This window comes from Microtus pennsylvanicus, chromosome 12 (assembly GCF_037038515.1).
Source record: "Microtus pennsylvanicus isolate mMicPen1 chromosome 12, mMicPen1.hap1, whole genome shotgun sequence".
NCBI lineage: Eukaryota > Metazoa > Chordata > Mammalia > Rodentia > Cricetidae > Microtus > Microtus pennsylvanicus.
In genome coordinates, this window is record NC_134590.1 from 27,229,498 (window position 1) to 27,243,575 (window position 14,078).

The window sequence follows — 14,078 nt, forward strand, 5'->3', positions numbered from 1 at the left end:
GCAGGTTCAGTGAAGACCAGAGTGGCTGTTTGAGCTGAGTGTGGAGGCACGAGCCTGGGGTCCCGCACACAGTAAAGTCGGCTGAGGAGGGAGGGGCCGAAATGGGCTGCAGAAAGAGACATCACAAGAATGATAAAGTGGATGAATATTTCTGCTGCCAAGCCAGATGACCTAAGTTCAGTTCCCCCGGACCCACAAAGTGGAAGGAAAGAACAGATTTCTAGGTATCCTGTGACCCTGTGACTTCCACATACACATTGTGACATGCACATGTGCATGCACATACAGACACACACACAGAGAAAGATAGGTAGATAGATAGATAGATAGATAGATAGATAGATAGATAGATAGATAATAGATAGATGATAGATAGATAGATGATAGATAGATAGATAGATAGATAGATAGATAGATAGATAGATGATAGATAGATAGATAGATAGATAGATAGATAGATAGATAGATAATGATGATGATGATGATAGATAGATAGATAGATAGATAGATGATAGATAGATAGATAGATAGATAGATAGATAGATAGATAGATAGATAGATAGATATAAAATGTAATTTTAAAAAGGACACAGGGCCAGGCACAGTGACACATACCTTTAACCCCCAGCACTTGGAAAGTAGAGGCAGTGAATTTATGCAAGTTCTAGATTAGCCTGATCTATATAGTGAGTTTCAGAACATCCCGAGATTCATAGTCAGGCCCCGTCTCAAAGCAAGCAAGCAAACAAACAAATAAATAGGGGGAGGGGCTGGAAAGATGGCGAAGCAGTTTTAAGATCACCTGCTATTCTAGCAGAGAAACACAGAGGTACACAACCACCTATAACTCTAGTTCCAGGGAACCTGACACTCTTGTCTGCCCTTCGTAGGCTCCTGCACATATGTGCTACACATGAACTCACTCGGGCTTACACACATAATAAATAAATTGAATTAATTAAATCTGCGAAAGGGGAAGAAAACCATATTATCTCAATATATGCAAACAACAGCTCTTCATGCATTTTAATATCCATTCCAGATGAAAAGTCTCACCTAATTAGAATAGAAATAAACGTCCTTAACCCATTAAAAGGTATCTGTGCAAACCCTTTTGCTAGCATTACATCAAATAGGGAAAGCCTGCTTGCCTTCCTAGTAATACCCCAAACCAGGCAAGGACATAAGTGGCTTTCACCGTTTCCATTTAGCTTGGGCTGGGGTTGTCTGCCAATGCAATAATGTAAACAGGAAAATAAAAGGCATCCTCACTAGGAAGGAGAAAGTAAAATGGTCTGTATGACAGATAACACTATTGTCATTTTTTAAAGACAAACTAAAAACATCTGGGGATGATGATGCAAGCTTTTAATCCCAGTACTGGGGAGGCAAAGGTAGATGAGTCTCTGAGTTAGAGGCCACCTGGTCTACAGGTCAAGTTCCAGGAGAGTCAGGGCTATCCAGAGAAACAAAAAACAAAACAAAACAAAACTGTGAGGCATGTACAAGGTGTTGCAGCACTGTTTGCAAAAGCCAAAAAACGGACCAATCGAGACATCCATCAACAGATGGACAGATAAAGAAAATGTGGCAGACACAAACAATAATATTTATGCAGCCAGAAAAACAATGAGAGCATGACATTTGAGAGGAAATGGATCCAACTGGAAATCATTATGCCGTGTAAACTAAACCAGATCCAGAAAGACAAATACAAGGTTTCCATTCGTACACAGAACCAAGATTTTAAGTGATATACATTTTGAAGTATAAGGTATCAGAATATACGTTCAATTATATTTCTAATAAGTAGAAACAAATAGTAACGGGGGGGAAAAGCATTCCAATACCATTCGCCAGATGTGATGGTATAGGCCTGCAATCACAGCACTTCGGAAGCTGAGGCAGGAAGACTGAGTTTGAGTTCAGCCTGAGCTACTTAGTGAGTTTTAGGCCGACCTAGGCAACATAGTGAGACCCTGACTCAAAAACAAAAGAAAAAACTCATGAAAATGTAAAGTATTTGTAAGTAAACTAACAAAATATACAAAGATGCATTAAAACTTACAACATACAATCTGCCCACTGGATCTCTGTGCTCTCCATACCCACAGATCTACAGATCTAACCAATCAATGAATAGAATACATTTGGAGAAAAAACACCTTTAATCCCAGCACTCGGGAGGCAGAGGCAGGTGGATCTCTGTGAGTTCGAGACCAGCCTGGTCTACAAGAGCTAGTTCCAGGACAGGCTCCCAAACCACAGAGAAACCCTGTCTCAAAAAACCAAAAAAAAAAAAAAAAAGTATAGAAACGTCCTAAAAGTAAAATGGATTTGTTGAGCAACACCCTGAATCCAGGTAAAGAAGCAACCCCGCGTCCCTAGCCCCGCCCCCAGATCTTTAGCACTGGTCGAGCATGGCTCCTCTTAGTCAGAATAAGTTGTAGCTGTACTAAACATGCAAGGACTTCTATGTTGTCATTAATATTCTCTAATAATAAAGTCTAACAGCTATTTACAAAGGGCTTGCATTGCAATGGGTACTATACATACACTAGCTATGACCTAAATTGTCCAGGAGGTCATGCATAAACTATGTGCAGATACTGCACTGCCTTTCACGAGGCAATGAACGGCGTAGACTTTGACATTTGCACGGGGGCCTGGGTTGATCTCCATGACTACTGAGGGGTGACTGCATTAAGAAATCCAAGCTGGCATGGTAGTGTACACCTTTAATCCCAGCACTGGGGAGGCAGAGGCAGAGGCAGATGGATCTCTGTGAGTTCAAGGCCAACCTGGAGAATAAATCAAATTCCAGGAAAAAAAAAAGGAAGGAAGGAAGGAAGGAAGGAAGGAAGGAAGGAAGGAAGGAAGGAAGGAAGGAAGGAAGGAAGGGAGAGAGGGAGGGAGAGAAAGAAAGTGAAAAAAATCCAGGCATTGGGCTAAAATGACGTCTCATCAGTTAAGAGTATGTTCTGCTCTTGCAGAGGACCAAGTTCAATTCCCGCCACACACATTGAACAGTTCCAAATGACCTCTAACCTCACTCGGCTCCAGGAGCATTGAGCAGCTTACAATGGCTTCTAACCTCAGCTTCAGTTGATCCAAAATCTCTGACCTCTGCAGCTGCCTACACTCATGCACATACCTACACACATACACAAAACTAAATGCAGAAGTAACCCTTTCTCCAGAGAGAAATCCCAGTCTTTAGAAGGAGCTTGCAAACAAACCCATCCACCTCTGTCCCAGACAGACACGCTGTCCTTGTACCTCAAACAGATCTGTACTGGGCCTTGGAGAGGCACTATGGGCACAAGGTAGCAGTCCTATATTTTGTAATAATTGCTGAATCCAAGGGCCTGAACTAATGTCCAGCTCAGCAAGGTTGAAACCTACAGGAATGAGGCTGGAAAGAGATATGCAGGCTGCCATGAAATCTCAGCAAAGATAGGATCTGAAGGAGACAAAGTTACCCCAACCCAAGCTGCCCGCCCTCAGCACGTCGCTGGCTTGTATCTTCTGCGTACAGAAAACCTTCAGCTTCATCGAGAGCATTCTGTGAGTGGCACTCGATGTTCTCTTAGGCTTTTCAACACTCCGAGGAAGGTCCATGGCCTCCAACCACAATTTTCTGACCTGCTCTTCTATGTGATATAAAGGTCCCCTCAGACCCTGAGATAACTAGAATGACATCTTCCAGCTGCACCATTTAAGCTTACACATTTTCAAGATCATCTCCACAATGAGGAGTCTGTCCTATAATAAATATTCTTTAAGGGAATTAATTTTAAACATGGCTTCCTGGGGCTGGCCCATTGAATCAAGCGCTCATGCATTTTCTCCACTTGGGAACCCAAACCCAGCCTTTTGAAGTGGGGGGGAAGGATGTGTAATCATCCCAGGCTCATGAAGGATGCATCCAGTCTGAAAATGGCTCTCTGTACACCTGTTTCCACCAGGAGCCCCATGGCAGAGCCAGCTAAACACAACAAGAAATTTGACAGGATAGCCAGTCCAGATCCACAAAAGCTTTCCTTTGTTTCAGAGAGCTTTGTCCTAGCCAGGCTCCAGCTTCAGGAGACCGACCAATCTACAACCAAGCTCCATACAGAAAAGTCTGGTTCTGATTCTGTTCCGAGCAGGCGGCGTGAAATGTGATGAAATTCAAAATAGACAGGATACACACACACTCTAGAGGGAAGTCATTAATACCCATGAACAATGATCAAACCAAATGCCATCTGCCAGACGAATGTGGCAAACCTTTTAAAAATTCCAATTAGCCTATAAACCAGAATGGGGGCTGGGGCATTGCAGATATATCCCCCCTGCCACATGAGACCATGTGTCCTCCGCATCTCCCTCACTTGGTATGTAAACTGCAGGGTGGATGATGGAAACATTACTGGTGCATGAATCTATTTGGGAAATTACATTCATTATTCTTGAGAACACAGGTGCTATTTATGTAACCAGGTGGGACAGGATGATATAAACTACTAATTAAGAACACGTATGTATTTCCACACACATTTTAATGTGGGATGAAACAATTGTCTCTACTATAAACAATGCTACCATGATGCTAGTGGATTTAGCCTTTATGTGTGTTTGGAGTTAAAGAAACATTTTCCTTGCTGTTATCCCGAGGGAAATCGCCTTGCTTGCGATAGATTCTGATACAGAAGGCCATTTTCCTGAGTTGCTTTTCATGAAGCATACCGCTATTAAAATCACAATGCCCATTATTAGGACGAGCGCTTTTCAGGCTGGAAAGAAAGGCTCTGATTACAAACACAGAATAGTTCTCCAGGCTGCACTTGCCCATTGCTTGTCTTTGACAATACCAAAGAAGCCAGGCAAACTCCTTCTGCATGCTGATGTTCTCAGTGCCTCTCGCTTTCTCCTTGACTCATCATACAAATGCTAGCGGGCTTCATATATTTGGAATTTCTAACCCTAGTGCTATCATTACTCGGTTACAAGAAGCCGTTCATCTTCAGGTACCTTGGTCTCTGCGTCTATGAGAAGTCTTTCCTGCCGCTGCCCATTGCAGGGATGTTTTTAAAGTTCTTGTAAGATTCAAAAAAAAATTAGAACTTTTTAACCCCCTAGTAAAAAAAATTCAGTAGACCAGATAAAATACACAAACTGTCTGTGTTGTGTCAAAGGATGGAATTGTGTACCTGTTGTTCAGTCAGAGATGTTTTATTCCCAGGAATCTGTCTCCTTCCTGGGCAGAGCCCAGACAAAGCTAACACCCAATCAACAGCCATGCTCTGAAAGATACAGGCTCAAATGGACAGGCTGGCTGAATTTGGGTAATAAGGAGTTATTTTAAAACAGGGGCCTGTTTTCCAATTATTAACATAATCATTTCATTAATGAATTGCACTAATTTATATGATGGGATGCCGGGAAACTGTGAAGGACATAAATCTGCATATAACTTTCACAGAGGATGCTTAAGCATAGCATAGACGATGGGGCACGGATGCAGGGTCATCCTTGTCACAAACATTGCACGTTCTGAGAGGTTACGGCAAAGACGCGGAGGCTGCTCGCGTGAGACGCTAGTTAGTATACGGCAGAGCTTGACTTTCCACTCAATAGTCCTGTGACCTTAAACTGCTTTACTACCTAGTCTGCTCAGAAAAATAAAAGGAAAAGAAGCCAGCCATCGTGCCTCATGGCTCTGATGCCAGCGGTTTCGGGGCTGACGCAGGTGGACCACAAAGGTAAACACCAACCTAAACTCTGCAACAAAACCCTGCCTCCAACAGGCTGAACTGTAGGAAGGGAAAGGAAGGGGATTCTGATCAGACTGAGAAACAAAGCGAAAGGAGTAGACCCTCAGAACTTTAAATCATATATAATAAATCATTTATTGAAATATAAAGATCTCCATTTACACTTTTTAAAACAACACGAACAGGGGTATCTGGAAGCCATCTGGTGTCGGCAGAGCCTCCCGTGGAGCTCGCTGCTCTCACACATTCAACACACCACCATGTGGGGAGCATGTAAGTATTTTTCTCTTTATTCCTTCTAAAATATAAATTTTGGACATTCAAAAGTGCAACAGTTAATGTGCCTGTGGGGAATATCACAGTTAAAAAAATATAAACAAAGGCAGTGATACAGCTTGTCATACACGTTTTGGCAGTATTCTCCAAGTCTACATAGCAATACATATATACATATTGATGTATAACATCATTTTATCTTACGTCCCTCTTCACAAATACAGGACCATTTTGTAAAGGTTGGCAGACCACATTTTAAGGACATCATTGATCATTTAAAAAGCCACAAATTGCGTTCCTTGGGCCAGCTTTGATTGTCATCATTAAAACAGAAAGCAAAAAAGATTGGTAAATTTTCTTCCGGGGACTCTGCAGGAGGCCACAAAGGAAATGAATCAGGGAGACACTCAAAACACTGCTTAAAAATAAAGATGTATTCCTGCCGAGTGTGGTGGTGCATGCCTGTAATCCCAGCACTTGGGAGGCAGAGGCAAATGAATCTCTGAGAATTAATGACCAGCCTGGTCTACATAGTGAGTTCCAGGACAGCCAGAGCTACATAGAGAGACCCTGTCTCAAAAAACAAAAACAAACGAATTCCCATTCAATCTCAGAGAAGAGAACAGCTAAGGACAGGGACTGTGCACCCAACCTCACGGTGTCATGCAAGGCCCAAAGCAACACCAGAGGAGAAAGAGCCAACAAACACAAGGCTGTACAAACAGGTGACAAACAGAACGCTTGAGCTGCAATTCTAGAAACACGAATGTGCTTCATGTCTAATTGGCTCGAAAGAAGCTAGTCAGGTTTTTGTTTTTTAATTGGCCAATCTGGCTCAGTCTTCGCACTTCCTGTGAAAAGGGAAAGTTGGGGTTTGCACGGAGATTGTCCCAGTAGGCAGGCAAGTACCTTGCCATTGCTTCCCTGGCTTCCAAAGCATCACCTGCTGGAAGCAACACAGTGATTGCAGTAATCACAGCCCATGTTTCATTCATACAGAGTCAGTAATTAGGCACAGTGCAGAGAATGCCAATGAACTCACACTAGCCAGTTTGACAGTTTGGATGGTTACGACACCCACCTAACACCCCCCCCCCCAAGCAGGAAAACTTTTTCATCTTTTCCACCAAATACGGAGCCAACTGTACAAAGACCTGGCACACAGAGTTGCATCATCTGTGGGCATGCTTGGAGGTGGGCAAGCTCAGGTTCCCCACCCAGTGGGAAGTGGTACCCACATTGTCTAAAACTGGAAGATGCGCCCAAACCAAGATTTTGCTTTCTCAGCCTCAGCTAAGCTTGGGAACTTAAATTAAGAATGGGAATTGCTACACACGTGGCATCAAATGTTATTGACATGAAGCCAAGGGCTTAGCCTTCCTGCACAGTTGACTTCTAGTCCAGTTCCAAATTTCAAAATCCCCACCCATGGCAACCCTCTGTAACCCAAGCCAGTGATTCTGAACGCTGGTTGAGCAGAAGCACCAAGGAATTTATCAAAGTATATGTAGGTTCCTGCTCCCCTCATACCCAGGAATTTTAGATCTCTGGGGTGAAAACCCAGGGCCAGGGACTACAGCTGCAGTTAATTGTGGGAACTAAAGAGCTAAGCCAATGCCCACACAACCTTCATTCCACAGCACCGTTGTGGTTCCGGCTTCTCCAGCTCTTTCTCTTTAAGACAAGAGAGGACAGAAAATGAGGTGCTGCTGTCGAAGCCTCCTCAAAGGTCATAGATTTAAAAAGAAGGGATGGGTGGGATCCATCAAAGTTACCACCAGTCATAAAAGAAACTTCTACCCATCTGAGTCCTTTTGTGGACTGTCCAGTTCCACAAGGTCACAGCATGAGAAGTCATACTGGGCCCAGGCTTAAGCTTTTATACTGAGAACATTTAGGACGCAGGGGTTCCGCTTTGCCTGTTTCTAATCCCATTACTTCAGAGGTGATTAACTGCTTTTAGTGCCGTGGATTAGGGAGAACACTACTTAGTACACAGTATCAAAGACTTCTGGACGACACTACTTATACTCGGCTCTCTAGTGCTTGCTAACTTTAATCCACTAAAGCTATTATATTTTACTGAGAAACATGTTACTTAATATAAATGTCAAAAACTGCCAAACTTGTCACCTACTTAGTAAGGGTATTTGTTTTAATTGTGCTTTCTCTGGTGGGAAATCATGTTATGGGTTACATATTTAGCGTTCCTATTAACAGTAGTAGTATTATAAGTAGAGATTACAATATACGGAGAAGTTCTAGGGCTCTTAAAGACCCCAATCTATTACTCAAGGTCGGTTAGTTTTCATCTTTTGCCTCATTAACACTAACAAGACAGTAAAACAGGACGGTCCCAGTACCTTTTAAGGTTCAAAGTGGTTTTGCATGTACTTCATGAGAAAGTTCAACAGCAGCTGGTACCGGATTCCGAGAGGGAAGTACATGGCTGGATTGAGTGGTCTCTTCAGAAGTCCAGGGAGGAAAGTGAACACAAACCTAAACACATCCTTGCTTAGAGTTATTTACATAAGTACAACGCAGGAGCTGGGTTGCAGCACGGATTGCGTGTGTGGGAGTCTCACCAGTGCCCTGGAAACACAAAGCTCATCTTCTGTGGCCTGTTATTCCCTTGTCCATCCATCTCCAAACCTCACACACCGCTGAGATGCTACCGACGCACTGCAAGAGGCAACACGGACAAACTTCGGTCCAAGTGTCCCATTCACACTAGAGGCTCCCTGAAGCCTGTCGCTGGGACCTTCTCTTTCCACATCACCCAAGTCCTCTTCTCAATCTTTGCATTGCAACGAAGTGGTTTTCTTAAAGGGATCCCAAGGAGGCTCCAGGAGTAGAAGAAACCCCCCCAAACCTGCCGGTTACAGGAAGCTGTCCTCCACCAGGTCTGACGAGTCTATGCCAATGTCGTCCATCATGTCGATGTCCTCGATGGTCTCGTCCTCTCTCTTGATGAAGGTGGAACTACTGGAGCCTGTCTCAATAGCACTCTCCTCTGACGTCTGCGAGCTGGTGGGATTGAAAAGCAAAGGCTAAAGTCATGGGCAGACTGACCACACACTCCACGGGGCTGCACTTCCAGGGTGGCTGCCCAGGGCTAAGGGGACTCTTCGTACAAGGTCCTTTATACCGAAATCTGTGCAGCCAAGCATGACAGGTCTGTCATTCGACCAGCCACTCCTTACCCAGTGCTGCCCAGAGCCGAAACAAAACCAGACACAGCCCTCTTCCCAACTCAGCTCCCCTTCTTCCCTGCCACAGGTGTCTCGTGGAAGGTGCTCACAAGACAACAGCTCCTATTTCCCCTACACATCCTATCAGGAAGAGAAAGCAACCGCCAATCCAAAGACACCGGGAAAGGAAAAGGAACGAAATCAGCTGAACGAAGTTGAGTCACACCAGCCACTGGCTGTCTCTGGAACCTCCTGAGGACGAGAATAGGGTCCCACATTTCCCTCACTCTCCCGCCATGCTCCTACTCGAGTCTGAAGACCCAGGAAAAGACAGGAGAAAACAAGGTTTCCTTTTCGCATCTATAAAATGACATGCTAGAAGCCTCACTGACATGGCTGCCTAAATAAGACGTGAATAAGAATGACATCAAGAGACACGTTACTGTGTGAGGGGAAAGCTCAGGTGGCCTCACCCTAGACAAAGAACTACAGATGACTAAGGAATGCTGAAACCAGAGAAATGGTCTTCCCTAGGGAGGAACACGCCAGTTGGTTATCCAACTGGTCAGCTCTGAAAACATACGTATGTATACAGGCAGCATTACACAAACTGATCAGGCTGTATTTATATACTTAGGTGACTATTTCTACACACAATATACAGACTGAACAGTCTGTATTTAGATACCTAGGTGAATATAACTACCACACACGCATACACGCAATTATAATCTCAAAAAGTAAAAACATATAATAAATTTAAAAATATCTCTCTGAAACATAAATAAAACTAAAAATGCTTTAAAAAAATGATGTGACAGGCTGGTGTTGGTGGCACACGCCTTTAATCCCAGCACTTGGGAGGCAGAGGCGGGCGGAGCTCTGTGAGTTCAAGACCAGCCTAGTCGATAGAGTGAGTTTCAGGACAGGCTCCAAAACTACAGAGAAACCCTGTGTCGAAAAACAAAAACAACAACAACAACAAAAAAATGGAGTAACAATATACTTACTGAGGCAATTCACTATGATAATAATCTAATAACTATGAACATATAAAAAGCTCAATAACTATTAGCAGTCATTATTCTAACTGGTATCTGAATTTGAATAAAGAATGAGTATTAAATGAGACCTGAGGACAGTTGTTAGCTTCTTTTTCTTCTTTCTTTCAGTACTGGGGGTTGAACCTGTGGCCTCAAGCATGGTTGAATATGAATCCTATATCTCCAACACCACCCTTCTGTAACAGGTAACTTTTTCATACATGGTCATGATATTCACCACGTGAATGGTCTTATTCTTAGGAAGTGCATGCCACTTCCTAAGGGAAGAGGTGAAGTGTCTTGGTGTTTCCTACTTAGCTGTGAGTGAGAAATAAAAGTGTGTATGCATGGGTACATGCATGCCTGCGTGTGTGCATGTCTGTGTGTGTGTGCATGTCTGTGTGTGTGTGTGCATGTCTGTGTGTGTGTGTGCATGTCTCTGTGTGTGTGTGTGTGTGTGTGTGTAAAATGGTGTATGTGACACCAAACTGGATAAAGGAAATGGGGCAACATGCTAGCTGCTGTCACCACTAGTTGGTAGGTGTCGTCTCACAGTATGCTTGTGTACTAAGCCTTTTTTAACCTAAAGTTTTTAGGTATACAATCCCTAAGGTCACCAGCCTGCCAGAACACACTTGGGAGTAAAAAGACACCTCAGAATCATGTGGGGGGCATCTTCAAAACTTCATGGCCAGCTCTGGAACTCTGCACCGCGTTGCCAGAGCTCAGTTCACAACCCTGACGGCCTCAGTCTCACAGGAGCCCTCCTTGCCAGGCTGGCACAGGAGAAGGTGGGAAAACACCCCCGGTTACCTGTGCCTGTTCCTCTTGCCCAGGTCTTCCTCCTCAGGAACAGGGTCGATGTCTGGCAGGGGGATGATATAGCCACTGTCTGCACTCAGTCTCTGTTCGTCCAGACCACCTTCCCAGTCCTTCAGCTTGTCATCTTCATTCTTGTAAGTAACACCACTGTACGCATGGTCAGAGTCCACGCGCATGCGGGCCACAGCCGGATGGTCGCTCTTTAGGAAGTCCAGGTGAATCTTTTCGTAACTCTGGAAGTATTTATTTTACACGTTTAGTCAAGTGTTACTGACTGTAAACTGTAAAATGAATGTAAACATTTAGAACATGTGATTCGCATGTATGTGTTTCTACAAGAATAACTGAGGGGAACCAGGTGTTAACTGTCACCAGAAATGTAGGACATGAAAGAGGAACAACCAGTGTGGCACAAGCCTCCTGGTGAAACTCCAGAGACAAAGAACTTTCCCCTAGGTCTCTCGGCAACAGGGTGCCTACCACCCCCACTCAGACAAACATGGAGACCCGTCACCGAGTCACTCCAAGGCTCACATGGGACACAGAGCATGAACAGAGGAGCTACTACTGAAAGCATTCTTCCCAGAATCCTCCCGAGGCCTCCATGCTGGGGAAGTCTGACTTTTGGTGTGAAAAATCCTGTTTTCCTCTGGGGGGGGGGCAGTTTTTTGGGGGATATAAGATAACATAGTAGGTTTACATCTCTTTGTTGCTCTTTGTTTTCATTCATTCTTTTCCCTCAATGACCTCTTTTATGCTCCCTGTTCCCCTTTGACTGATTCCCCTCCTTTCCCCAGGCAAGTCTTTCTGCTTTTATAATATATATATCTTTACTCTCTCTACAATCCCCAAGATCTCTTCCCCTTTTCTCACCATCCCCTTTCTTGTTTTTGACCTACATACACGCATGCATACACACACATATGGGCTGGAGAGGTGGCTCAGTATTTAAGAGCATTTGTTGCTCTTACAGGACCCAAGCTCAGTTCCCAGCACCCACATTAGATGGCTTACAACCTCCTACAATTTCAGCTCCAGGGATTTCCATACCCTCTTCTGGCCTCCATAGACACCTACACACATGTAGTATAAGATAAGCAGGCATATACACATATACATTACTAAAAATTTTTAAATAAATATGCATATACATACACATGTATATTATATGTATATGTGCATAATTTTACCAGTTAGTTTCTACATATAGAAGACACATTGTACTTGTCTTTCTGAGCTTTTTTTATTTCATTTAATGTAATGATTTCCAATTCCAAACATTTTCCCGAAAATGTCGTGATTTCTTCCTTTTGAAAATGCCACATGACCAGAAGCACTCTACAGATCCAACACAATTCCAATATCAAAATTCTAATACCATTTCTTACAGAACTAGAAAAAAAATCCTAAAATTCGTATGAAAGAACAAAAGACTCCAAATAGTCAAAGCAATCTATAGTTTAAAAAAAAAGCAATGCTGAAGGTATTATAATACCCGACTCATAATACATGACCTTAAATTATACTACAGTGCCAGAGTAAACAAACAAACCAACAGAAACAGGACAAGACTGAACAAAAAAGACATGCAGACCACCAGAGCAGAATAGAGGACCCAGCAGCAAACACACAGATGTAGCCACCCACTGTTTGACAAAGTTGGTAAAAACGTACACTGCAGAAAAGACAGCCTGTTTAACAAGTGGGAAACTAGAAGAATGTGGGTCTAGACCAAGCTCTCACAGAACTGAGTTCAAAATGAATCAACGACCTGAATGTCAGGCTTGAAACTTTGATACTGCTATAAGAAAGCACTTCAAAATATAGACATAGATTAAGCATTTTCTGAGCCAGACTCCAAAAACACAGAAAATATCAAGAAATGACAAATGAGCCTGGGCCTGTGGTGCAGCACTCAGACAGATAGGAGGATGCCTGTGAGTTCAAGGTCAGCCTCTTCTACGTAGTGAGTTCCAAGCCAACCAGGGCTACATAGTGAGACCTGTCTCATGCGCGCGCGCGCACGCGCACACACACACACATTGACAAATGGGATTAAATGAAACATAAAAGTGTTTGTGCACGGCTGGGGGTGGTGTGACACATAACTTTAACCCCACACTCAGGAATCAGAGGCAAGCAGATCTTTGTGAGAGTGGAGTCAACTAGGCCAAAGAGCTCCAATCAGGGTTACACAGTGAGACCTTGTTTAAAACAATAAGTAAACAGCCAGGAAGAAAAGAAGGGAGGGAAGAAGGGAGGGAGGGAGGGAGGGAGGGAGGGAGGGAGGGAAGAAGCTTTTGGGCAGCAAAGAAAAACAACCACAGAAGTGAAGGAAAAACCTAAAAAGCTCTGCCAAATGCACATCAGCCAATGGATTAGCATGTGGGATACATAAAGAACTGCAAAAGTTAAACACCCCCATCATCCAATCAATAAATGGAATAAAAAACTGAAAATTTAGCTTTTGAAAGAAAAAATACAAATAGCCAATACATACTTGGAAAAGTATTCAATATCTTTAGCCACCGGAGAAAAGTAAAGCCACTCAGCCAAAGTGGCTATTCTCGAGAAAGTAAACAAAAACAAATACTGACAAGTTGTATTGATGGGAAGACTGAGAAACCCTGTCTCAAAAAACACAGAGACAAAAAACAAACAAACAAAAAACCCTAAAAGTAAGTTGGGCATGGTGACGCACATCTTTAATCCCAGCCCTGGAGAGGCAGAAGCTGTGGATATCTGTGAGTTTGAGGCCAGGCTGACTTCCAAAACAGTCAGAGCTACGTCTCAAAAGCTAGTTCTAAAGACCCTGTCTCGAAAATAAATAAATAAATAAATAAATAAATGTACCATATGACCTAGCTATATCCCTCTGGCATGCATAAATCAACACACCACAGAGCTTCTTGCCATCCATGGAGAGCATGGACCATCCACAAAAAAACAGAAATGGAAAACCCTACTTTCAACAGTAGGTTCTTCCC

General features: G+C 43.3%; 1 protein-coding gene across 4 annotated transcripts in view; it reads right to left on the bottom strand.

Moving 5' to 3' along the window:
* Nucleotides 1-5,869: 5,869 nt before the first annotated feature.
* Nucleotides 5,870-14,078, bottom strand: part of Pdgfra (platelet derived growth factor receptor alpha) — a 46,609-nt gene continuing 38,400 nt past the window's right edge. For all 4 annotated transcript variants that reach the window (XM_075942988.1, XM_075942990.1, XM_075942989.1 and 1 more), the window contains exons 22-23: nt 11,083-11,324; nt 5,870-9,062 (exon numbers count right to left, since the gene is read on the bottom strand). In XM_075942988.1, the coding sequence (XP_075799103.1) occupies nt 8,915-9,062; nt 11,083-11,324 (390 nt within the window). In that variant the 3' untranslated portion in view covers nt 5,870-8,914. The remainder of the gene's footprint in view (nt 9,063-11,082; nt 11,325-14,078) is intronic.